The sequence below is a fragment of the Natator depressus genome, chromosome 5 (genome assembly GCF_965152275.1).
Source record: "Natator depressus isolate rNatDep1 chromosome 5, rNatDep2.hap1, whole genome shotgun sequence".
Taxonomy (NCBI): Eukaryota; Metazoa; Chordata; order Testudines; family Cheloniidae; genus Natator; species Natator depressus.
In genome coordinates, this window is record NC_134238.1 from 67,005,565 (window position 1) to 67,028,466 (window position 22,902).

At 38.5% G+C, this 22,902-nt stretch overlaps 1 protein-coding gene across 1 annotated transcript in view; it reads right to left on the bottom strand.

Annotated features, from left to right (window-relative positions):
* Positions 1–521: 521 nt before the first annotated feature.
* FBXL17 (F-box and leucine rich repeat protein 17) overlaps positions 522–22,902 on the bottom strand; it is a 478,328-nt gene continuing 455,947 nt past the window's right edge. Inside the window, exons 8-9 of the mRNA XM_074952924.1 lie at positions 21,889–22,031; positions 522–2,985 (exon numbers count right to left, since the gene is read on the bottom strand). Of these exons, the coding sequence (XP_074809025.1) occupies positions 2,848–2,985; positions 21,889–22,031 (281 nt within the window). The 3' untranslated portion in view covers positions 522–2,847. The remainder of the gene's footprint in view (positions 2,986–21,888; positions 22,032–22,902) is intronic.

Consider the following 22,902-nt stretch of genomic DNA (forward strand, 5'->3'; position numbering starts at 1 on the left):
AAACTAATGAGGTCACGTGTCTTTCTAATCTGTCTATCATGTACCTATCACTGTAGTATCTAGGTAATTCTGATTTATTGAGGGGGAATTAAAAGGGCTAAATGAGTATAGCCTGGCTACACAATGAGTACTGGGACATGATAATAGGATAACAGTCTGCAAACATCTGAAAGTTGTAAATACCAAGGATGAAGAGGAATTATTTAAGCAGCTACATGTGGGTATAATGGTTAATGAAATAAGACAGATAAAATATAACCTGGATATTTTGATAGTACGATCAAGTATATGATGGAACAATCTTCCAAGGGTGAAAGACTCATTGCTTGGGACATTTAAAACTAGACTGGAAAATGCATTAGCAAATGTACAACAGGGGAAAAATCCTGCATTGGCAGGGAGTTGACCTAATAGAAGATCAAAATAAAGTGGTGATGTAATAGGCCAATATTACATACAAAAACTTAAACAGAGTTAGTAATCTACATAACCAAACAAAAGACACACAGTTTTGCTTCTCTCTTTTATTGCAACCAATCTCAAAGTCAAAACTTTCACGGAAAAATAGAAACTTACAAATTGTGTGAATTGTCTTGTTGCACTCATAAAAAGACATTAAAGAGAAATGACTTGAGTTCTCCACTATATCTGCAATATTATTCACTGTCTTTATTCTGAAAATACTGTTGCCATTTTGGAGTAGATAAAAAGTCCAGCATAATATGTGTTCACATGTATTTATGACTTCCAAGCAAAACTCTACTTAATATTTTTTCCAGATAAATGTTTTCAGCTTCATTTTGAAGTGTCTAATAAGAAAACATTTAATAACTGTCACTGGACTTTGAGTTGATGCTTTCTGTAATTGTCAAGAATTAATGCTATGGGACTGGAATACAGTTTTGGCAGAATTGCACGGACATACTAAAACTGTTCTCCAGGTTATGCTGCATCAGTTCTTCTGGATTAGCAAAACACTTGGACAATAATGGCAATTTGTCAGCTGAAATTTGAGCATTTGATATTTTGGATTAAAAGAGTATAACCTTTAAAAAGCAAATACGCAGTGTTATACACCTCAAAAAATCATCCTTTCACCAAATTGCAACAGTCTAAAGGTTAATGCAACTTCAAACCAAAGCTGCAACATCTGTATGTTCAATGGCTGCTTATCAACACTTGTCAAATTTAACTCTTGCAACACATATAGAAAATTAAACTTTTTATGTATTCACTTCAACTATTTTCTGCATATATTATCTTATAAATCAGTTTTGGATTAAAAAACAGGGTACACAATTGCCAACCAAAGTAGTCTTCAGTAGCTTGGGAACAAATATGAAAAGCAGAGAGTACAAGGCTTAAAATACACGATTTAGAGGATGCCAGAATAATTTTTCTTCCAGAGCAATTATTCTCTTCTAGAGTAAGGCCCTGATCTTGCAAAGGGATGCATGTGGTTGGACCCTTATGCCCCATGGAGTCCCACTGAAGTCAGCTATGCCACGCTCTTGCTTTGCAGGAGTGGAACCCACATTAGCAACCACACACTACATCGGGGAAAATCAGCGGTGTGGCTTTTATTAATTGAACTTTCCCTTTTACTTGAAATTTCAGAATTCGGTAACATGACAGCGTTGTGAAAGAAAACTGGTTCATTCAGAAAGTTTAATTAAAAAAACCAAAGAAAAAACAACAACATTATTTTAAGCTATATAAACATGGCCTTATAACTTATTTCCCACAGCGGGTGTCTTCTATGCAGCATTTGACCTCACAAGGTGGGAACTGGTTATCTGTGGTAAATTAAAGCCCTGTTAGCTCACCTATTACAAAAATGGCAAGGTGCAAAAATTGAGAAATCTATACAACATCTCCTACATGACTATTTAAGGAAAAATCACGTCTGCTGTTCTACAACATAAAACAAGTAAGATTGTCTACGTGAATAACCATTCAATAGTTACCATCATTTATTAAGCTTTCCATTCAAAAATGAATTTCAAAATAATGATTTTTGTAATTAGCAAAATGTTTAGAAGAAAATCACAATTATTTGTGGATTCTTATATTACTGTGCATCCTAAAATACATGGGTGGTGTCAGTCTAGATAATAATATGGATTAAGATTAGCTCCCAGTTTCAGCAGAGGCCTATACCGATCAGTTACACTGGTACTAGCATTGAGTTATCACTTACAAACCAAAGGAAACACGCATGACTGAGGCAAAGGGAATAGAACAAAAGAAAATAGGCTTAACATCTAATATAACTCAAGCCATCCACAGAACTAGAAGGAATCCACTTCAGGAAATCTGCCAAAGGCTTTTACATTGTGTTTATGCGTACAAAAAGGATACAATGCATTTCTTAAGATTTGTTTTCAACATTCGTACATAGTTTTACAGTACATCAAAGTCAGTGTATAGTCAACTCCATTTTACTGTAACTTGTGTAAACTCACAATTATATTGCATCATGAAAGGTTGTGAGCCCTCTTCAATGTCTTTGGGGATTTGCAGATTTTTAGGATGACAATTAACATTCAGAACAGTTACATGAGTCTAACTTCAATTAGAGAGTCCAGTTTCTGTTCCAAAATTCCAGGAGGTGCCACCAGACATAAAATGTTCACTGCTTTAAAAAACATTAATTTAAAACTTAAAAATAAAATAAAAACCTCTTTTAGAATGATGGACTCTTGAACATATATTTCACAGAAAGCAAAATGACATTTAAAAACATGAAAAGGTTTAAAATATTCCTGCAACATTGTCCAGCCAAAATCTGCAGTCCCCATTAGACCTGCTGAATGCATTAGTCGAACTGTAGTATCACATAGGTCGTTATGAAGCAGAAGACATACTGGGTGTCCAGCCCATTTGATAAGCCCGTTCCAAGGTCCTCTTGCAATCTTGCAGTACAGTACTGAAGGTTATGTATGGATATTGCTGCACTAGCTGTTCCACTGTTGCTTCATTCACCTACAACCAAAGAAAAGAGTCTATAACTCACACTAAATAAATAAAACATGCAACCCGATATGGAGAACAAGACATATCAGGGTTTGGATTTCTGAATATGAAGCTGCATGACTCATCCTGCAAGTCTTTTTTATGCTGGAAGAGCTTGCAGCATTGGACCCTTGGTTTATAATTTGGGTTATCTGAATGTAATTAAGTGCGGTTGTTTTTTATGACAAAAATGAGAAAAATCACGGCTCCATCATGACAAAAAATGCAAGTCATAAGTTAATACCATTGTTTGTGGTGGAAAATGATAAGGAAAGTCAAACGCATCATCTTTATTTTGAAATAGGCATTGGTTTTAAACCATTTGATAATATTTACCAAACAGATTAAAACCTTTTAAGATCCCATGCGCCACTACCCTGGACACTCAGGGGAGCCAAAATTGTAAACATTCAAAGACTAGAGTATCTTGTTCACGACTGCACTGGTCAGAGTGACAAACACCTTTATTAGGAGTCTTTTCACAGAGCAGTATCCATTCAAACTCTACCAGCTAGACAGAAGCTTACCAAGTGTAAGATTTTCCTGGTGACAGAAAAATGAGAAATTGGCTTTAAGAGTACTGAAGATAAGTGAAAAAAACAACAACTTTGGGCATGATTCTGATACCCTTACTTACAACAAGTAATAACTCCACAACTAGCACCTTTGATATGGTACTAATCAATGTGAATAAGAGTATGGGAATCTGTTAATGAAGAACATAAAATCATATGATTACGTAAGGAGAAAACAATAAGAACAAATTGTATTGGATATGAACATCATATGGTAATATGGGTCAGCACTTCCAAAGATTAAAGAGTCCTCAAAAATATTTAAAAGCCCACACAGCTCTACATATATCTTTGGTGGCAGCTTTTGTTTTTAGCCTTTCAGTGTAAAGCTAACACAGAACTCAGGTCCTTGGTGAGACGGGCTGAAATGGTAGGAATCAATAATTAAAACGTACAAGACTGGCAGGTCAGGGATGTCCCCGCTAGACCTTAACCATCAAAGGTACCACCTTTATTCTTGATTAGACAAGGCAATCAGACAGGCCTAATTAAACCTAACACCTTTACAATTGCAATGCTCTGAGGGGATTAATTTGTCAATTATTTTTAAGCTGATTGCAGTTCATATCACAGAAGTAGACAGCTTCCTTCATCCTTTAGATAAATAAAAGATTAACCTAAGAACCACAACTTTTAGGTACCTTTCTTTGAAATCTTTATTGAACACTCAGGCATTTTACAATGCATGAATATTTCATTTAAATACTGAGCAGCCTACACTGACAGGATGTACCGGTAATACAATCCTCCACTTTTCTAGTGTCCAACATTCAAGGAAAAAAATGAAAATTAATGTTTGTTTTCGTCATTGAGAGTCTTCTTGGAATATTTAAAGCTACAACATCTAATAAAGCTTTTTTCCCTCTCAAAAACCCCAAGAACTCTAGCAGGGATTGCAGAGATTGAACAGTGATTGCACTTTCTGTCAGGGATAAATGAAGACTTTAATCTCCAGTTCTTCTGCTTTGATAATAGAAACACTCAATCTTCATGGGAAGATTCATCTATCTGAGGCTGACTTGGATAGAAAACTGGTTTAACTTCTCCTCCATGGACATAGGAAAAATGCAAGCTCTGTACTCTTTTGGTAAACAGCTATGTTAAAGTAACACTCGTGGGTGCTGAAAAACAAGAAGCATCTTTTAATAAATCCAAATGAAATTAGAGGTTGCATAAGACCTCCAAAATATTTGACACTCACTGGTGAATACAAACTTTTAAACTAACAGCAACATTCAGCAGAAGTGCTTCTTGGAAGTAGAGTCTCCATAACTGTGTTTGTTACCATTTTGTCCTATTCAGAACAGTCAACAAACAGTTTTCTTTCAGCCAATACCTTTCAGGCTTTCTGCAGAGAGCAAAGATAGAGTACAGAACTCATCATGTTATCATCTCTCACCTCCCTCTCTGGAATACTAAACCTGAATCACTGGATTAAACCCCCCAAACGTCATGATTTTTACATTACATTAATGTAGACAGAAGGAAGAAGCTCAGAAAGGAGAGTCAGCCATTTTGACCTTCCTAGCTGGGAACCCAGGAAGCAGAGTTTACACTCATCCATTAACTATCTTTAAACACTAATGTGTGGATGTTATTGCACTCACTCTCAAACAAGTTGGGGTTTCTTACTAGATGTCGTGGTTAGGGTTTAGCAGAGCAATGTGTATAATAGTGCAAACAGATTTTCATGTGATAGGTAACAGACAAATTCAAACTAGACACAAGGCACACATTTTTAACAGTGGGAATGTGTAACCACAAAGTGGTGGATCTTTTCAGGTCTTTCTATCAAGACTGCATGCTTTTCTGGAAGGCATGCTGTTAAACACAAATTACTGGGCTCAATACAGAAGTAACTGGGTGAAATATAATGGCTTATGATACACAGGTCAGATAGATGATCTAATTATCCCTTCTGGCCTTAAAAATCTATGAATCTATAAAAAAGCACTTAACGCTTAAGCCATTAATGCCATATGTGTCTTTATAGGCAGTTATACTTGCTGGCTTTTATGTGCCACAATATAGAAATATCTTATAAGTGGGGGGAAAAACACACAGGTTTGTTAGCAATTGTGGTTGCCAAATGGGCAGACTGTGGTCCAGCGAGTATCAAGAGGACACCCAAATAGGACCACTTGGGAGTGAAGCTGAAGGTTATACAAATCTAGAGTCTGCAGGAACAGACAGTTCTTGAAGGTAAGACAGTAAAGCCAGCGGGCAAGCTCAAGCATAAACAGGTCATTACATGTAGTTGGCCTACAAGATAAACCTGAGCACGAAGGGGACAGGCAAAAACACCATGGAAGAAAGAGCAAGAAGTAAATCACCTGTCTCTCAATCAAAATCTGAATGTGGACAAAAACTTACAGACACAACTAGTTTCCAGGGCTGTCATGAGGATTTCTAGAGATTTGTTTTAAGGTCATTTGAAAACCTTAATTTTCTTATTCAGACTCTAGATATAAACCTTAGTTGCTACCGGTAAGATTGCAGTTAGGGTTTCTCTTATGTTCATATTTGGAACTTTTAAAAGTCTGGAAACAAACCACTTTGAGCTTGAAAACTAGCAAGCTTACTCTCATGCCAGAGGAGAATTTTTTCCCCAGGTTTCATGATACATGATGAAATTGTGTGACTTACTTAAATATTTAGTTGTTAAACACTTTAAAAATTCATTTTAATAAAAGTAATCATAAACATGACAAAATTATATTAGACAAGATAAATCAATCCAGTTTACATCACAGTAAAAAAAAAAAGATTAAAAAAACTTTCAGCCATTAGAAAAACCTACGTAAGTTCTACGATGAGAAAAAAACTGTATTTGAAAAATAAGGCCGTAGACTATTCCCTCTGAAACCAAATGGAAATCTTGCTATTTACCACCAGAAAAACTCAGACCAAATCAGATACTAAATCATTAGCAGTTGTAAAGGTTCAGTATCCTACTCAAAGGGATAAATAGTACATTCTCCAAGAGGAGGTAATAGCTTTAAATCAAAAAGATGTCAATCATTTGGTCCTTGTCATCAGGTCCTCTAATGTTAAATTAAGATACCAACAAGCATTTTCATAATTAAAATCATAAAAAATTAAGCTTCTGTATCTTTGATAAGATGTAATTTGCCTGGCAATAAAACAGAAACCTCCAAAAATAAGTTCAGCACTTAAAGAAAGCAATTTCCCCCTTCAAGCCTGTATGGCATTGGACACCGAGGGAAAAACATGAATGTTTACATCTTCATGTTAAATGTTATATTTTTTTCTCCAACCAACTTTCATTAATCTCCATCAATTGAAATGTCAAAAGAAAGGCTATTAGCTAAGATAAATCAATTACATTATCTAATACATTATCATTTATTTGTATTCCAATAGCACCTACAATGTGATAGGTGCTATCTGCACATAAGGAAAACACAGTCCTTGTCCCTAAAAGCAAGATCAGTGAACTGATAGGCCATTCTCAGCTGAACATGAGGGTTAAAAAGCTCCAAAGAACTTAAGAAATTAACAGTAAATTCAGGCAGGCCCTCCCCACTCAGGTGTCAAGGAAAAGCCAAAAGCCCCTGACATTGTTAGATTTTCAGTAATTCTCAAAAGTCTCACGGGTTTTTTAAAAAATGCTTCAGGCAGTGTTCTATATTGGACTCCAGAGAGAGTTTTAATACTATATTCTGTAACTTCTATATCAGGGAATTGTTTCTAGGTTTTTTTCCTCACTGCCTCCATTATGCCCTCAAGATAAAATTGGTCAAATACATCATATTTTGATCCAAGAGAATCAATTTTTTATTTAAGCCCTCATTAGCCTCAAGAATCTTCTTCAGTGAAATTAGGTGCTGCAGCTGAAATACAATCAGCTGAATCTAAAAGTTTTTCAGTGAAGTGGATAGCAACATTTGCCAAGAAAGGACTGCAGTGGGGACAGTGACAGAGGTAACGACAGACCATCTATACCTTTCTGGTGTCAAAGCTGTAATTGCTGAAATCTCTGTATCTATAGAAGTTCTATGTTTCAGTATAATTTAGGAGTCATTAGAAAATTAAACTAAGTCTCCAGGGACGATAACTTGCCTTTGCTCTGGACCCTTTATGCTGAGTAAAAGGGCAGAAGTGGTGTAAAGGGGTCCTATAAGCTCCAGTTCCAGAATGCAAGAGGATTCCTCTAGTGTACTGTAATAAAAAGCCATAAAGGCTGCCTTCAGAGGACACATTCAAAAAGCCCTGGTGTAAGGAGTATGTCAGGGGCAGGGCTGCAGCACACAACGCTGAAGAGATTCTGGTCCATGCTGTGGCTCACAGGGCAACCTTGGGAGGCTACTGAAACTTAGACAGGCCCAAGGGCTCTCTAAGTTACACCAGGCTTGGTCTACACTACCAACTTATGGTCTACACTACCAACTTATGTTGGTTTAACTACGTCGCCCAGAGGTGTGGAAAATCCACAAAATCCAAAGCGCAGCTTGACCAGTAGAGCAGTCACTCTAGCACTCAGTGAAGACGCTACCTACGCTGATGGGAGAAGTGGTAGCTATGTTGATGGGAGAAGCTCTTCTGTCAACATAGCACTGTTTACACCGGGAGTTGGGTCAGTATAAGTGTGTCGCTCAGGGGAGTGGACTTTCCATGGAAATGGTACATGCAGCTTTCTCTCTGCATGCTTGATGGTATAATATGGAAGCCCATTTTTCCATGTTGTGAATGCAGAGGGAAGTTTGTCTTTATATTGTGGGGAGAAATATGCCATGAGTCCACAGTACAGAAAGAACTTTGGTTATTGAGTCATGGACTAGCTTTTGTTAGACCTATTTCACAAACCCACAATCTCTCCCATGTTTTAAAGATGAAATCCAAAATTTAGAGGGAATGGAATTATAGAGTAGTCAAATTTATTCACTCTTTTTCTCCTTTCTCCAGCTTTAGTTTACTGTTTCCTCAATTCGAAGTTTTTTAAAAGTATACTTAACAACAAATGTTTGATTTTTTTTCCCCCAGCTAATAGTCGAATGAGTAACATTCTCAAGTGGCTCAATTATAACTGTTGCCTATAGCCACAACAAAATGAAAGATTTCTGGAATCGTTTTGTGTGAAGTGCTATGCATTTGATCAGTTAAGGCAGATATGTTCCAAGGAGTTTAAAAGACTGCCCTAATGCCCAGAAGCAGAACCCTTGCTTAGGACTACTTTAATAATAAAATAACAGCACTAACTATATTAGTACAACATTTTACAGTCTGAATAAATTCCCTTATGGTTTAGACAAAGAACGCATTTTGGCTTAACTGATGTAGTTCTTTTACAAAATCATTATGTTTGCGGATTGATGATTAATGCAATTGACAAGTCCTGTCTCCTCCAAAATATTGATGTAACATGATTATCAGGACATTCAAACCACTTAATTTTGTACTGCAAAGACCATAGCAATTTATTTCCCAGTTATGCGTGGGATAGGAAAAGGAGGAGGGGTAGAAACTATGTAGAAGTATAAATATGTCTGATATTTTTGTGCGCCAAAATTAAACAAATGAAATACACAAATTCCATAATTAGCTCAAGCACCTTTTGAGGTTTCAGAAAAGAACTGACATCATGAAACTCCTATTGAGAAGTTGTGGCAAATCTACTTGTGGAATATGTGTCCCCTTTTTCTATTTCTTTCAGCTCACACAGAGATGCACAACCAGGCAGGGACAAAGGCTTTGTTGAGAAGTTGCTCATACATTTGAATGCTATTGACTCAAACAATCACTGTGGTCTCTTGGAGAGGACAAAGGTTATTGCAAATTAACAAAATAATCAATTTCAGGTTTCTGTAGCTTACATAGTTCTTGAAGAGCCCACGTCCCAAAGCTGGCCATGCTAACCATTATCTCCTATATCTCCTGCAATATCAAGTATTACATTCCCATAAATGACAAAGATGTTTCATTCTCAAGTCTCCAGGATCATTAGGAGCCTTTTACTTTTGTTATTTTGTAAGAGAAGCCTTTCCAAAGTGTTTTTGGTTGTTTGTTTTTGTATGTTTCAAACAAAGTAACTAATTGCTTGTAGACACAGATTGTACAGCACTTGAGAGTACAAATCTCAAAAATATTATACAAAATTATTCACAATTATTTCAAATGAATAAACCCCGCAAACTCCGTAGGCTGTTTTGTCCTTATTTAGAAAAATATTTCACAAGTGATGACTGCCCAGTGAAACGATGGTATTTATTTATAAACAATGGACCTTCTTTCAACTTCTTGAAATGTTCATACTGATAAGATAGTGATGGCTGTTTTGCTTTGTGGAAAACTATGGATTATCAAAGCTATCTCCTCCGTTCCGTGAGCATATTACTGTAATGTTTAATAAACTGGGCGACATTTAAAAGTACGTGCAAAAATCAGTTAAAAAACTTCACAGTCAACAGATATCATTAAAAAGTTACTCAGACAATACTTCTAGAAAGTATTCCCTCACTTTTTGTGTTCCATACATAATATTGGTTAGTTCACATTGCTTTTCCCCTCAGCAATGGCCTGACCCTGCAAATACTTACCAATGGGCTTTGGATTTGATCACATTGACATGAATAATCCTTCCGATGACTATACTAAGAACTGGATCAGGCCTTTGGTACATGAGTAGACCTATTGACTTGTGTATGCCCTGTAGTAAGTCTTTAAAGGACTGAGTCCTCAATGTATCCCATTGTCGAACTTTGCTGCCTACAACTTGCACACATTTTGGAAATGAAATAGTTAAACTAAAGATACAATAGCATACAGTTAACTTGAATTCTCTTCCCTTGCATTTTAGCAGACACTTTCAGTCATGCACTTAATGGGTAAGCTATTCCAGTTAGCTAAAAAAAGAATAATTTATTGTTCTGTTTTTTAAAATGCTCATATTGAAAATCAAAGGGCAAAATGAATACTTTAAAAGACAGTGGGGTCTTTATCAGGGGAGGGAGGATTGCTGTAATTTCATTCTAATAGGGTTCAGTGGTCTTATGCATCCGATATCTTCATTATTCATATACCTCACCCACCTTTTCTCTCTCATTATTCATAAACAGATATATCAATGGAAGCTCCTACATTTCACGTTACTTCAAAAATACAGAGAATCTTCTTAAATATGCAGCAATGTCATTTGAACAAATTACAGTGATTTAGGGGGAGAATAAGTGCTACAGACTTTTTTTTAAATGGGAGAAAAACAGATTTTGCAGTTCTCAAGATCAAACCATAATTTAATTCTCAAAATGTTTTTTTTTAAAGTGGAAGTAATTTGTCAGGCATTTTGCTCTATTTCAAGTTAGCTTCTATTAGCTTTTTAAAATGGTAAGGCCAATGGCTATGCTAATTATATTAAATCAAGACACGACCCTATATTCTTGTAGTTGCATTGTTGACTAATAATGGTTTGGCCCGGATAAAGATCCAGCACCTGAGATCCTATTGCCCTTCCACTCAGTTCATTTTCAAGCAATCTGTGTAAGTAGCAACAGACCTTGCACAAAAGGTTGAAAAATGTTGCACAGACCATGCTTATTAATATATACAAAAGCAGGAAATTCTTTATACACTGAGGCATCAACCTTGTTCATAAGTTGGTGTTTCTTTACAAATCACATTCTTCATGAAAAAAACACAGGTAGTGCATCCTCATCACACTAAGGATTTGCAGTTGAAATGTGACATCACCTAACCATATTGAAAAAACACTCTTAACAGACTTTTTCAATTTTAGGGATCAGTTTGATCTTTTTTTTCTCTTGTAGTTTCATAAAAGAGTTGGTCTTTTGTCAGTTGTATTGATTGGCACTTTATATGTACCTAAAATCTCAATGAAAGTATTGATGGAAAATATATTTTGCAGATGATCTAAGAAAGCCTCTGGGATAAGTTATATGGTTTCAGAAATATTCCTGTTGAAGATCAACTTAAATTTCTTAAAAACAAAAAGCTTGGAAAGAGCCAAGACTATGGTGAATTTAATGAAAGAAATTGGTGTACTCCTTCACAGCCAACTCTGTCAAATTAATTTCACTTCAGCGTCAGACTGGAGGTGCTGAGTTCTGTCACTATTCCTGGGGGCTGGGTTTTTCAATGCCATTTTATGTATGTTTTCAAGAAATGTTTGCTGCATTTTAACACTAGTATTTCTGATAGCCATTTCAAATAACACCATAAGATTGCACAAAGAATCCAGAGTTGTGAGAATCTGTGATAGGAAACTCACAACCTCTAACTGAAGATTATTATGACAGATAGTCCAACTAACCAAACCGTCAGTCAGGAAAATTAATGAAGTTTTCATTCAATATTTCCTAGGCATCATGCAAGAGTTTTTTTTAGGAAAGATAAGGGTTCAGATTGCCATAAGCCAAAAACTGATTGGAATGTTATAAAGGACACTATAGAAACCAAATAAAATCATTAAAACATGAGTTCCAGCAATAAATGAGTTAATTTAATGTGACCCAGTTTGTCAGATTTCCCTCAGTTTGAATCATGTTGGATTTTTTAAAAATGAACTGGAATAACTACTTTGTAGGGAACCTCCTGTATCAGTCTAGATGACAATTTAGGGGTACAAGTTTAAATAATCGTGTTTACAAAAAGTAAACTAGAAAGCTGAAGACTTGGGTCTTTGCAGTCACCCTGACACGCTGCTGGAAATTTCAAATAAGGATATCCAAACTAAAGGTTAAAATGTCCAGTTCAAATCCTAAACAGTGAGTGTTGGTGTTTGAAAACCGTATCTGTTATAATTTCCCAGAAAATATATTTGGGATCATGTGACTGAAATGACAAAAAAGCATAGAGCTGTTGGCGTAGCATTAAAAACAACTAAATATTAAGGACCTAAAATTGAGAAACCCTCAAAATGCATTCACAGGAAAATTTCTAATGAAGTTTCTTTGTAATGATTCACAAACAAAACTGGACTTTGAATGAAAAACCCTTGTTTAAAGAAGATAAGAAATGCTGACATTAAGGAATCATCGTATTCCCCCCATTCCTTTCTAATAGATTGAGGGTAGCACAAAATAACATGCACTGACTTATAATATTGAAATATACAATGAAGAATTGTTAATGGTAAGATGAAGAGTTTTGATAGCTATATTTTTAATAATTTGTATTTTAATAATTTTGTATAGTGAATGAGTAGATGAGGTAACACTTAGTCTAAGTCCTTGCAGGCATAATTGTAGTTTTCCCAATTATTTTATATAGAATTGCTAATCTGCTTAATATGTTACTGCTGACAGAACAAAAGTAACGTGTTGAAAGATGTAAGTAAAAGATACACAAACATGTAATGATAAATAAAAGAAACCTTTTTCTGGGAAGACCCAGGGCGAGGTGACACAAAAACAACATGTTGTATGCAGTGTTCTTGTAGGGAACTCCACAGACCTGGAGGGAATGGAATTCACCACTAGATACCATAGGTATGCCAGGGGGCTGCAATGCAGCCCATCCATGAGCACTATTTCTGCCTCTGGTCTGGAATTGTGACCATAGCTCAATTCTGCCTCCTATGTGGGGGGTTTGAATCATTGGAAGCTCATAAATGTTGCCCCTAAAATCTACCTGTTGGCCTCCCTGTTCCCTCTCTGCTGGTCTATCTGGGGCTGGCACAGAGCTCTTCTTGATGGCATGCAGGAGGTGCAGATTCCTCTGCCCTCATGTGGCCACTCTGCCCACAGAAGGGCTATGGGAAGCTGAAGTTGGCCTTGTGTGGACTCCTTTACACCTGGGAGAATTCCATCTTATTTCTGTCTTTAGTTTATTAGTGTCTGAACTCTTACCCTGTTAAACAATTAAAAGAGATGTGGGGAATGACTTAGGAGCCTAAATTACATTTTCAGTAGCTACTTAGACACTTAAAGGTATTTAGGTGACCAACTTCTGTGGGACTTAGGTGCCTAAATATCTTTAAAAATCTGGCCATTAGGAGCTTATCTCTCATTGAAAGTCAATGGGATTTAGGTGTCTAACTGCATATGTCACTTTTGAAAATTTTGGTATGTAAGTCATGTAGGTGCTTTTAAAAATCTTTACCCATTGGCAATAAAAGCCAAGTTTATCAGAAATGCCCCACTCCCCTTCCTCACCACTACAACTAAAAACCTGAAGAAATTCCTATTTCCAATATCTACTAATATATCTAGCGTTATATGTATCAGATTGTTAAGGGGAACAGTATTTCCTTTAATGTAATTATTTTTCTAGAGAAATGTATGTCTGCTGAATATTTTTACATTACATTAAACACTTTCTTTTGTCTCAGCAAAAACCAAGAGCTGTACAGCACAACTACTACTGGTAGTTTTAAAGGGATTTCAGCATTATCTTAGTGGCCTTGGGCCTTATTCTTTTATTGATTTGACTAAATAATGAACTCTGATGTTTAGAAGATTGGGTTTAAAATGCTACAATACAAAACCCCAATCTAAATAATCTTCCTCATTACAAGGATATAATGTTAAGATTGACATTTCTCATGAGCATCGTGAAAACAATGACATTTATTTTAAAGCAGTGAATATTTTGCTCCTGAGCTGTGAATGTTAGGAGGCAGGTGCACAGGGGGAAAAGAAAAAGAAGGTCATGGCACTGGCAGTTTGATGAGAAATGAATTAATTTGATTATTTTCATGGTGTGGATCAATAACACTCTGGCTGAGACCCATTGCCCAAAGGCAGTTAGATAATCAATGGAATCAAACACAGCACGCCTTTACCCAGCCCTGCAGCTTCTCTGATCTTTTCTGGGAGAACGCTTGACGCCTGTGTAATTCTAATTTATGTCAATTGCATATCAAAGAAATTCCAAGGAGATTTAGTCATAGGGTATTTTAGTGGTAACCATTTAAAATCTATTTATATATGTTCCTTATGCAACTTTGTGTTTAAGAACATCTCTCTTGAATGCATGGAAATTCCTAGAAAAGCATAACACACAGTACCTACCTAGTACTGATTTTGATTTGGGGGGGAAGGCTAGTCAGAAGGGGCAAATCTTCTCACCTCCCCCAGACTGAAAACTCTTACAATATAAAGACATGGATTCCAATCAGAAAGACATGCAAATAAATCTTTCTCCACGCTCCAAGAATTTGCTTTAATGATGCCCCAGATACCCGGATGCTGGCATTTTCAACCTAAATGAGCAGTCATTGGAAAAAATTAGTTCTGCACAAAGCTGGAAAAAAAAGTAAAAGAAATTATTTTGTTCTGTAACATCTCTATTCAGTTGCTGTGGGAAAGGGCTTGTCATCTTATATCTGCCAATTTCACATTGCCTTTCAACACGTGAAATTCAGGGATGGTGCTTCTAAGATTCCTTACTTAGTTCACTCCTTCTCAGGCTGCTACTTTTCTTCCCACCAAGGCTCCACAAGGAAGTAAAAGGGTCCCCCCGTGGTACTCCTAGCACCACAATGTTTGCTCTACAGAATTAATTCATTTCTCAGAAAGCTTTGATTACCCAATACATTTTTTTTATTAATCCCGAACACTGTTTTTCCATCTGTCCTGCAACTTTCTCAGAGATTTTTATTCCTTGCAGTTCAGTTGCCTTCCCAAATGTTGCACAATCTTTTTGAAAGAAACTATGAAAACATAAGCCACCAATTACAGGAATACAGATTATGCAGTATATGTGGTTTAGCTGCTGTTTGATGTGGTAAAACTTGTTTTCAGCATCAAGGCAATTGATTGTCTATAGCCGCTGAAGACCGGATAAACCTATTGCTCTTATTAGATCCCTGTTGATTGTACAAGCAGTTTTAACTAATCCACAAAATAAATATATGTAAAATTGATCAGGTGGTTCAGGGTCAGCTCTAATTCCCAAGGTCAAGTAACGCTTTGAACAATTTCTAAGTACATAATCTTAGCCCAATTCATCAAAGGCAACTCACACACTGTTTTCTTCTATTGGCTCTAACAAAACACTAAAGTTTAGGAGATTAAGTAGAGTCAGCTTCAAAAACCAGAGCAATTCTTCTAACATGCTTATCCTCCCCTCAATCTGGAAAACTATAAAAGCTGAGGCTGTGTGATGCTATTTAAAACTTTACAGTTGAGCTGGAATTTTTTATTTATTGCTGGTTGAAATACTTTTCCTCACTGCTCTCCACATCACAACAAATTCATAGCATAGTTGTCGTGCACAGATTGTTTTATGATAAAAATGTGGTTCTAAAACTTGTACCCAATTAGGGCTCTGCTTGTTTCACAATGTGGTTCACAAGCTGAACTTTGGTTCACAGGGGACTGAAAGAGAAATAATCCCTGTATGTTCACTAGGAGATTTGAGATCAGAGGTCTCAAACCTCCAAGGACTCATAGTCATTTAATCTCTGGTCCCATGGACTCTGGCATAGGCTCCAACTTCCCCTCTTTCCCGTGGGTGCTCGATCCCCCCTCTGCCCCCAGCCCCACCCCCACTCCACCTGTTCCATGAGGCCCCGCCACTTCCCCACCCCCATTCACCACTTCCCCACTCCCATTCCAACCCCTTCCCCGAAGTCCCCATCCCAATTCCCCCTCCGCCCCGCCAATATTCCAACTCCTTCCCCAAATCCCTGCCCTGGCCCTGCCTCTTCCCCACCTCCTCTGCTGAGCACGCCACGTTCCTGCTCCTCCCCCACTCCCAGAGTGTGCTAACGCTGCCAAACAGCTGGTTGGCGGCGGCTGGGCGGGAAACGCTGGGAGGTAGGCAGAGGAGCGGGGATGCAGCGTGCTCGGGGGGCAGGGAGGAGGAAGAGGTGGTGAGGAGGTTGAGGGGAGCTTGGCTGCCGGTGGGTGCAGAGCACCCACTAAATTTTCCCCATGGGTGCTCCAGCCCTGGAGCACCCACAGAGTCAGTACCTATGGACTCTGGGACCTTCTCCTCTTAACTGAGACTTCTTTGAGAATGGAGTGAAAAGGATTACGTGAAGGGAAGGAAGGGAGGATGGCTGTTGGAGGGAGGTTCATTATTTTAACAGATGTGCAAACAACCTCTGCCCATGTTCACCAAACTTTTGTGAGTGTGAAATGAGCAGAGGTGGGTGAATTGTTTTCAACAATTTTTTGTGTGTGTGCTGAAAAATGCATTTTTCAGGTCCCCAAAATATTCACCAAATTCAAGTTGAATTTGACAAATAGTTTTGGTTGGGAATTTTTTTTGAAGAGTTGAAACATTTAGTTTCTTTTAAAAATTGATTTGAAACAGCGATTAAATTTCAAATTTGGCCAATTAAAAACAACAAGAGAAACAAAACAGGAAAAGCACCTGAAATGGCTGAATCAAAACAAAAACTTCAGAAAAATTAGTTTGAGTCAACTCAAAATGTTTACGCTGATTTGAAACACAACTTTTGGGTTTTTTTTGATTCAATGAAAAAATTAGGAAAATGCTGTTTTCAGTTCAAATCGAACCAGATACTTCCCCCCCCAGCCTGATTTTTCGGTTCATCCTCAAAACAAACAAACAAAAACCTCAACAAACCCCATTATTCACTCATCTCTAGACCTGAAGACTCTGAAAGCAGGGGCCCAGTTTCAGGAAAATATAATTATTCAAGAAAACACTTGACCATGTGCTTTCCTTAGACACAAGCTTAAATGTATTTCTGAGCAGAGTGTGATTAAAGTGAGACCAGGTCTGATTTTGAGTACTTTTATAGAATTGAGCAGCTCACACAGCTCTGTATCCAATCGATGTATGTTTTAATTATGCTTTCCATCTCTTCTTTTTGTAGAATGGACAGTGAAAAGGAGGAAAAAGGAGGAAGGAAAAGGAAGAGGTTTTTTTTTTTTTGGATAAACAGGTTTCATTGTTCTTACTTCTGACTGAACCCAAGAGGTTGTAAATGAAGCTAAAACAGAAAAAGTCTCAGATTAAGAAAGTTTGCATTTTGATACAGTTTAAACATTCAACTAATCCTTGAAAATACATTTAGATAAATACATTATTTATATAAAGCAATATACATTTCAATTGAGACTAAAGAGAATTCAGATATGAATGCTGTAGCTTTTTTGTTTACCCTCTCTCCCTCTGATCAGTGTGCCTATTTTCCCAGCCTGTCCCACTAAACTCTGACATTTTGAGTCTAGACTTCCTGATGTGAAAATTCATTAGCTCTAGCACAGGATAATCCCCAAACCCTTCTTTCCCCAAAGTCTCCCACTGCACATGCCATGAAGTTAACCTGCCTAAACCCAAATTTGGGTGGAATGTTCATATCTTAGATTTACCAACTTTTGAATAATTGTAAAATTATAGCTGAACATTCTATTTACAAAATTCATCTTTACAATTATTTTTAATGGAAAAAGCAGTAAGTGCTGACAATTTTAAAATACTCCATGCGACTAAGTTTTTTACTCCAAAAGGTCATGAATTCAAATGCTCATAACCTTATCTCTACATCCACATTCTTGATTCATATGTTTATAGAAAGGTGATCAAGAGAATGGAGCTACAGAAAATAATTTCCTTTGAAAGTAACACTACAGCATTTTTACAATTCTTCTACTTTTTTTTAAGACAGACTGTTATATTAATGATATGAGACATCAATCATATATCAAATCAGAAAAGGATAGCTTGTACACAAAACTTGTGTTAGCGCCTCAGGGCCAGTAGCGTAAGGATGCATGTCAGAAATCTAGGTCAGCAAAAAGATATCATGCTCTCTTTCTCTCTGTGGCTAATTCCTGTTTTAAACCTGCAAATACAACACACTACAAGAGTTACCACCATAACAATGAAAGGCAAAAAAGGTTACCTACCTTTCCATAGCTGTTGTGGAGTTGTGTTGTACATATCCATTCCATTATAGGTGTGTGAAGGCCTTGTGCTCAGATGTCGGAGAACTTTTCCCCTCCGCTGTACCCATTGGGGTGGCTTGAATGCCCTCTACCACCACACATCACTGCATGCTGGTACAAGAGGGCAGAGCTGCCCACATCCTCCCTGAGTTCCTTCTTAATAGATAGCACGTAGCTATCTGATGTTTATGAGTCAGATTCTGCAAGAACCACAGCCCTTGAGTTTGTAGAGTTCTGATGTACGCCCCCAACCTAGGGATGAGGCATCTGTGACCAAAATGAGCTCTGGCTGCGGAGAAAGAAAGGGATACCCACACAAACATTCCAAGGATCCGTCCACCAGTCCAGAGAGGACAAAATTACCCCTGGAACATGAATCACTCTGTTTAGACGATGACGACAGGGGGTATACACTGATGTTAGACATCCTTGAAGCCGACTGAGGCATAATCTCGCGTGTCACACCACGTAGGTACATGTGCCCATGTTCCCCAGAAGTCTGAGGCAAATGTGCCCTGTAGTAATAGAATGTGCTTTCAGGACCAGGTCTAGGAGTGTTTGGAACCTTGACTGAGGCAGAAATGCTCTGGTTTGCATAGCCTTCAGTAGTGCTCCAATAAACTCTTTGTACAGGTTTTACAATTGATTTGTCTTGACTGAGTAACAGACCCAGGGCACTGAAGGTGGATTCAATGATGGCCCTGCTGGACAGCACTTGACAGTGTCACCGGCTCCTCACCAACCAGTCATCCAGATAGGGGAACACATGGATTCCCTATCTTCGCAGATACACTGCTACTGGCACCATGCACTTTCTGAAAATGTGAGGGGATGCTGATAGGCCGAATGAAAGTACTTTGACTTGGTAATGTGTTCCATTTGCTATGAACCTGAGGAACTTGGGGTGCTCTGGACAGATCTCTATATGGAAGTAAGTGTCCTTGAAAGTTGAGAGCAGCACCCCAGTCGCCCTGTTCCAGGGAAGGAATTATGAAAGTCAGGATAACCAGGCAGAACTTAAATTTTCTTCAGGTACTTGTTTAACTCTCTTAGATTTAAAATAGATCCAAGACTTTTCCAAAAGGAGGGACGGCCCCTCAAATGGCAAACCCTGGATGGTCTGCTGTACTTCAGGGGGGAGACCAGAAGTTTGCAGACACAAACACCTCCTCACAGAGATAACAGATGCCATGGAACAAGCTGCTAAGTCCACCGCATCCAAACTGTCCTGAAGAGCTGTTCTTGCCACCAGCTTACCCTCCTCTATCATGAGAATGAACTCCTGCCCGGAGTCCTCCAGTAGCCTGTCTTTAAACTTCATTATGTTTTTCCACAAGGTGAAGTTATAGTGACTTAGTGGAGCTTGCTGGTTAGCGATTCTTAGCTGTAGACCTCCTGTTGAATAAAGTTTACGGTCAAACAGGCCAGCCTTTTTGATTCCTTATTCACTGGCACCAATGCTTGGCACCAACGCCTGCCTCTCCCACTCATTAGTTGCTGCCATCACTGAAGGGTCTGTGGGTGGGTGAGAGTAGAGGTGTTTGAAGCCTTAGAAGGGACACAGTATCTCCTCTCTGCCCATTTTGCCATATGCAAGTGGGAAGAAGGGGTCTGTCAAAGATTTTAACTGGTTCCAAAATTGCTTAGTTAATCAGAAGCACCACTCTGGAGGGTCCTGCAAAAGCTAAAATGTCCATTATCTTGTGGGATTTCTCGCAGACCTCTGCCACTTGAATGTCTAAAACAAGGCCACCCCTTTAAGCAGTTCTTGGTGAGCTTTGTTATCCTCTGGTGGTGAAGAATTGCTCACAATCTCTACAGCCTCATCTTGTGATGAGGAAGAAGCTGCACCAGGATGCTGCGGCAATGGCTGATCTGCCTCTTGTGGTGGAGGAGCTGTCTGAGCAACTTCCAGTTACTTGGTGCCTGTACACTATCTGTGATGCCAATGATCTCGGTGAACTCTCAAGGAAGTCAACTCAGACAGGTGAGGAGAGGTCCTAACAGGGAGAGGGACACCCCATGATGTCCAGAATGACCATTAACATGTTGATGGTGGGCCCCATGATTGCACATGCCATTGTCCCTTGTGATGTGCCCAGCGTTGGAACTGCTGGAATATCCATGGACCACACGTCTCTGATGGAGGGTAAGCTTTCTAGCTAGTACGGGACAAAACAAGCCCCAGTTCTGTATCTGACAAAGATGAGTGAGTCCTGTGAAAATGGTGGAGCAGAACCCATGTGGACAGGAGACAGGTAAGCCAAACCTAGAGATGGTGGTACCAGGGACATTAATGGCGGTTTGCTCTTGGAGTGTACCGGCCTCCCAGTTACCAGAATTGGGATCAGTACCATACGCTCTTGCAGAGTGGCATAGGTACTACAGTTATTGGTACGAGCTGGAACACTTTCTGCATTGCCAGGGACACCGGTACCGAGAGGTTAAGTAATTCTCTGGCAGCAGTGTATGTTCCCGGCATCATCTGTATTGGGATTGGGTCTTGGGTCTGCTGAATAGAAATTTCAGGGGGTGGCCTTGGTGGACCTGGCATAGGTCCCAGAGTCGACAGAGTCTTTGCAGCAAAGGAGTGCTCCACTTCCTGTCTCCCAGAGATCTTGCTTTTAACTGGCCTTGGTACCAAAGGTCTTCTTGGACAAGGTACCATGTCCTTGGCAGACCTGTCTCTCTTCTTTGGTACCAGACACACAGAGCATGGTGTTGAAGACATCTCAGTAGGGGAACTCTGCACTGATGGTGCCGCACTTGGAGTATACTCTGGACCCAAGGGCTCTGATGGAGGAGGTGTGCCGCCTCCATAAGGAGACACTTAAGTCTCGCTGCTCTGCCTTTTTTTGAGTGAGGCTTAAATCTTCTGCAAATGTGACACTTGTCACTGATGTGGAGCTCCCCAAGATATTTCAGGCAGATGGGGTGTGGGTCACTGGTCTGGCACATGACTGGCAAGACTTGAACCCCAGAGAGAGAGGCATGGCTCCAGTCCCAGTCTCAAAAATCAAATCTGGTCCAAAAGTGACCTAACAACTAAAACCTAACACTAACTATACATTATATCTAACTACGTACTAAACAAGAAACAGACTATATACAAAGAGTGAGGGAAATAAACTTGTGCTAGCCAGACTGGAAGCGCTCCAACAACCATCACTGGCGGTAAGCAAGAACTAAGGGGGATTGGAGGTGGCTCTTCCCTCTTACGCCGGCACACAGTGGTGCCTAGTGGCAGAGTGTGCTTAAGTCACTCCAATGGGTACCGCTGAGGGAAAAAGTTCTCCAACAACTGTGCATAAGGTGCACACACCTACAGTGGAATGGACATGTGCAATCACTCGAAGAAGAAAGATATTTTTATAGGAAAAAATAAAAAAGTCTGTCTCACACATTCCATACATATACTCAGAAGCCTACATCCGCTTTTCACAGAAGCTGCTTACCTTATCGCATCTCATCAGCCCTAAATATCTGAGAGACTTGCTGCTTTGTGCAATTTGGGTGGCTCCCTGATCTGTAATTTCTTTACACCATCCAACATCCACTGTCTCTATTGTCATGCTGTATCGTCCAATGGCTATCAGGGCTGTAAAAATAAGTAAGACAAAGTACAGAAGTTAATAGCAGAGATGGAGGAGCTAGGTTAAATAGACACATGCACACACTTGAAATAATGCAATTGGAACTAAACTCCTCCTAGAGCATTTTTCATAATTTTTCCTGGGAGCGAAGTTTAAAATATCCCTGAGAAATATGCTGTACGGCACATAGCTTTCTCTACTCATCTGCATAATGTTTTCCTTCTGATAAACATTTTCTACATTAATACTTCACTTCTACATAACAACCTGTATATTTCCAAATTAGGAATTAAAAGCATGAATTTAATATTTAAAAGTATATTCTAGTGAAAGAAAGGAAATGTGTTATGGTGAATTACAAACAATTAATTAGAACTCTTTCTCTGAATTATTTACAGAAAACAAATAATGTAATGTTAAAAATTATCAGAGTAACTCAATTCAGTTTCAGTTATTGGAGCATTTCCCCTCTAAACCACAAACAAACAAACAAACTTACTGTTATTTGTATTATATATTGTCAAAGTGCTACAAGATATATTATCCCACTAGATAAGACAGTAGATGTTTCTAGAGATCTGTTAGCAGAATTGTATACTGTATGGACTCCTTCAATTGATTTTCTGAAGGATCAATCCATCTGTGAAATAACTATAGAATACGAGACAATTCCACCAGACTCTCCTGTGAGAACAACTGAGATTATATTCCTTTTATGAGCAAACACTCTGCTACAGGGTTGCCAGCCTGATAAACAATTACTACAGGAATATTCAGAGAATAATAGGGCATTTTCTGACTCATCAAAACAAGTTTTTAAAAAACTACAGGTAGCGGATGTTGTTCAGTGTGCATAAAGTTTTCTATAACAATATA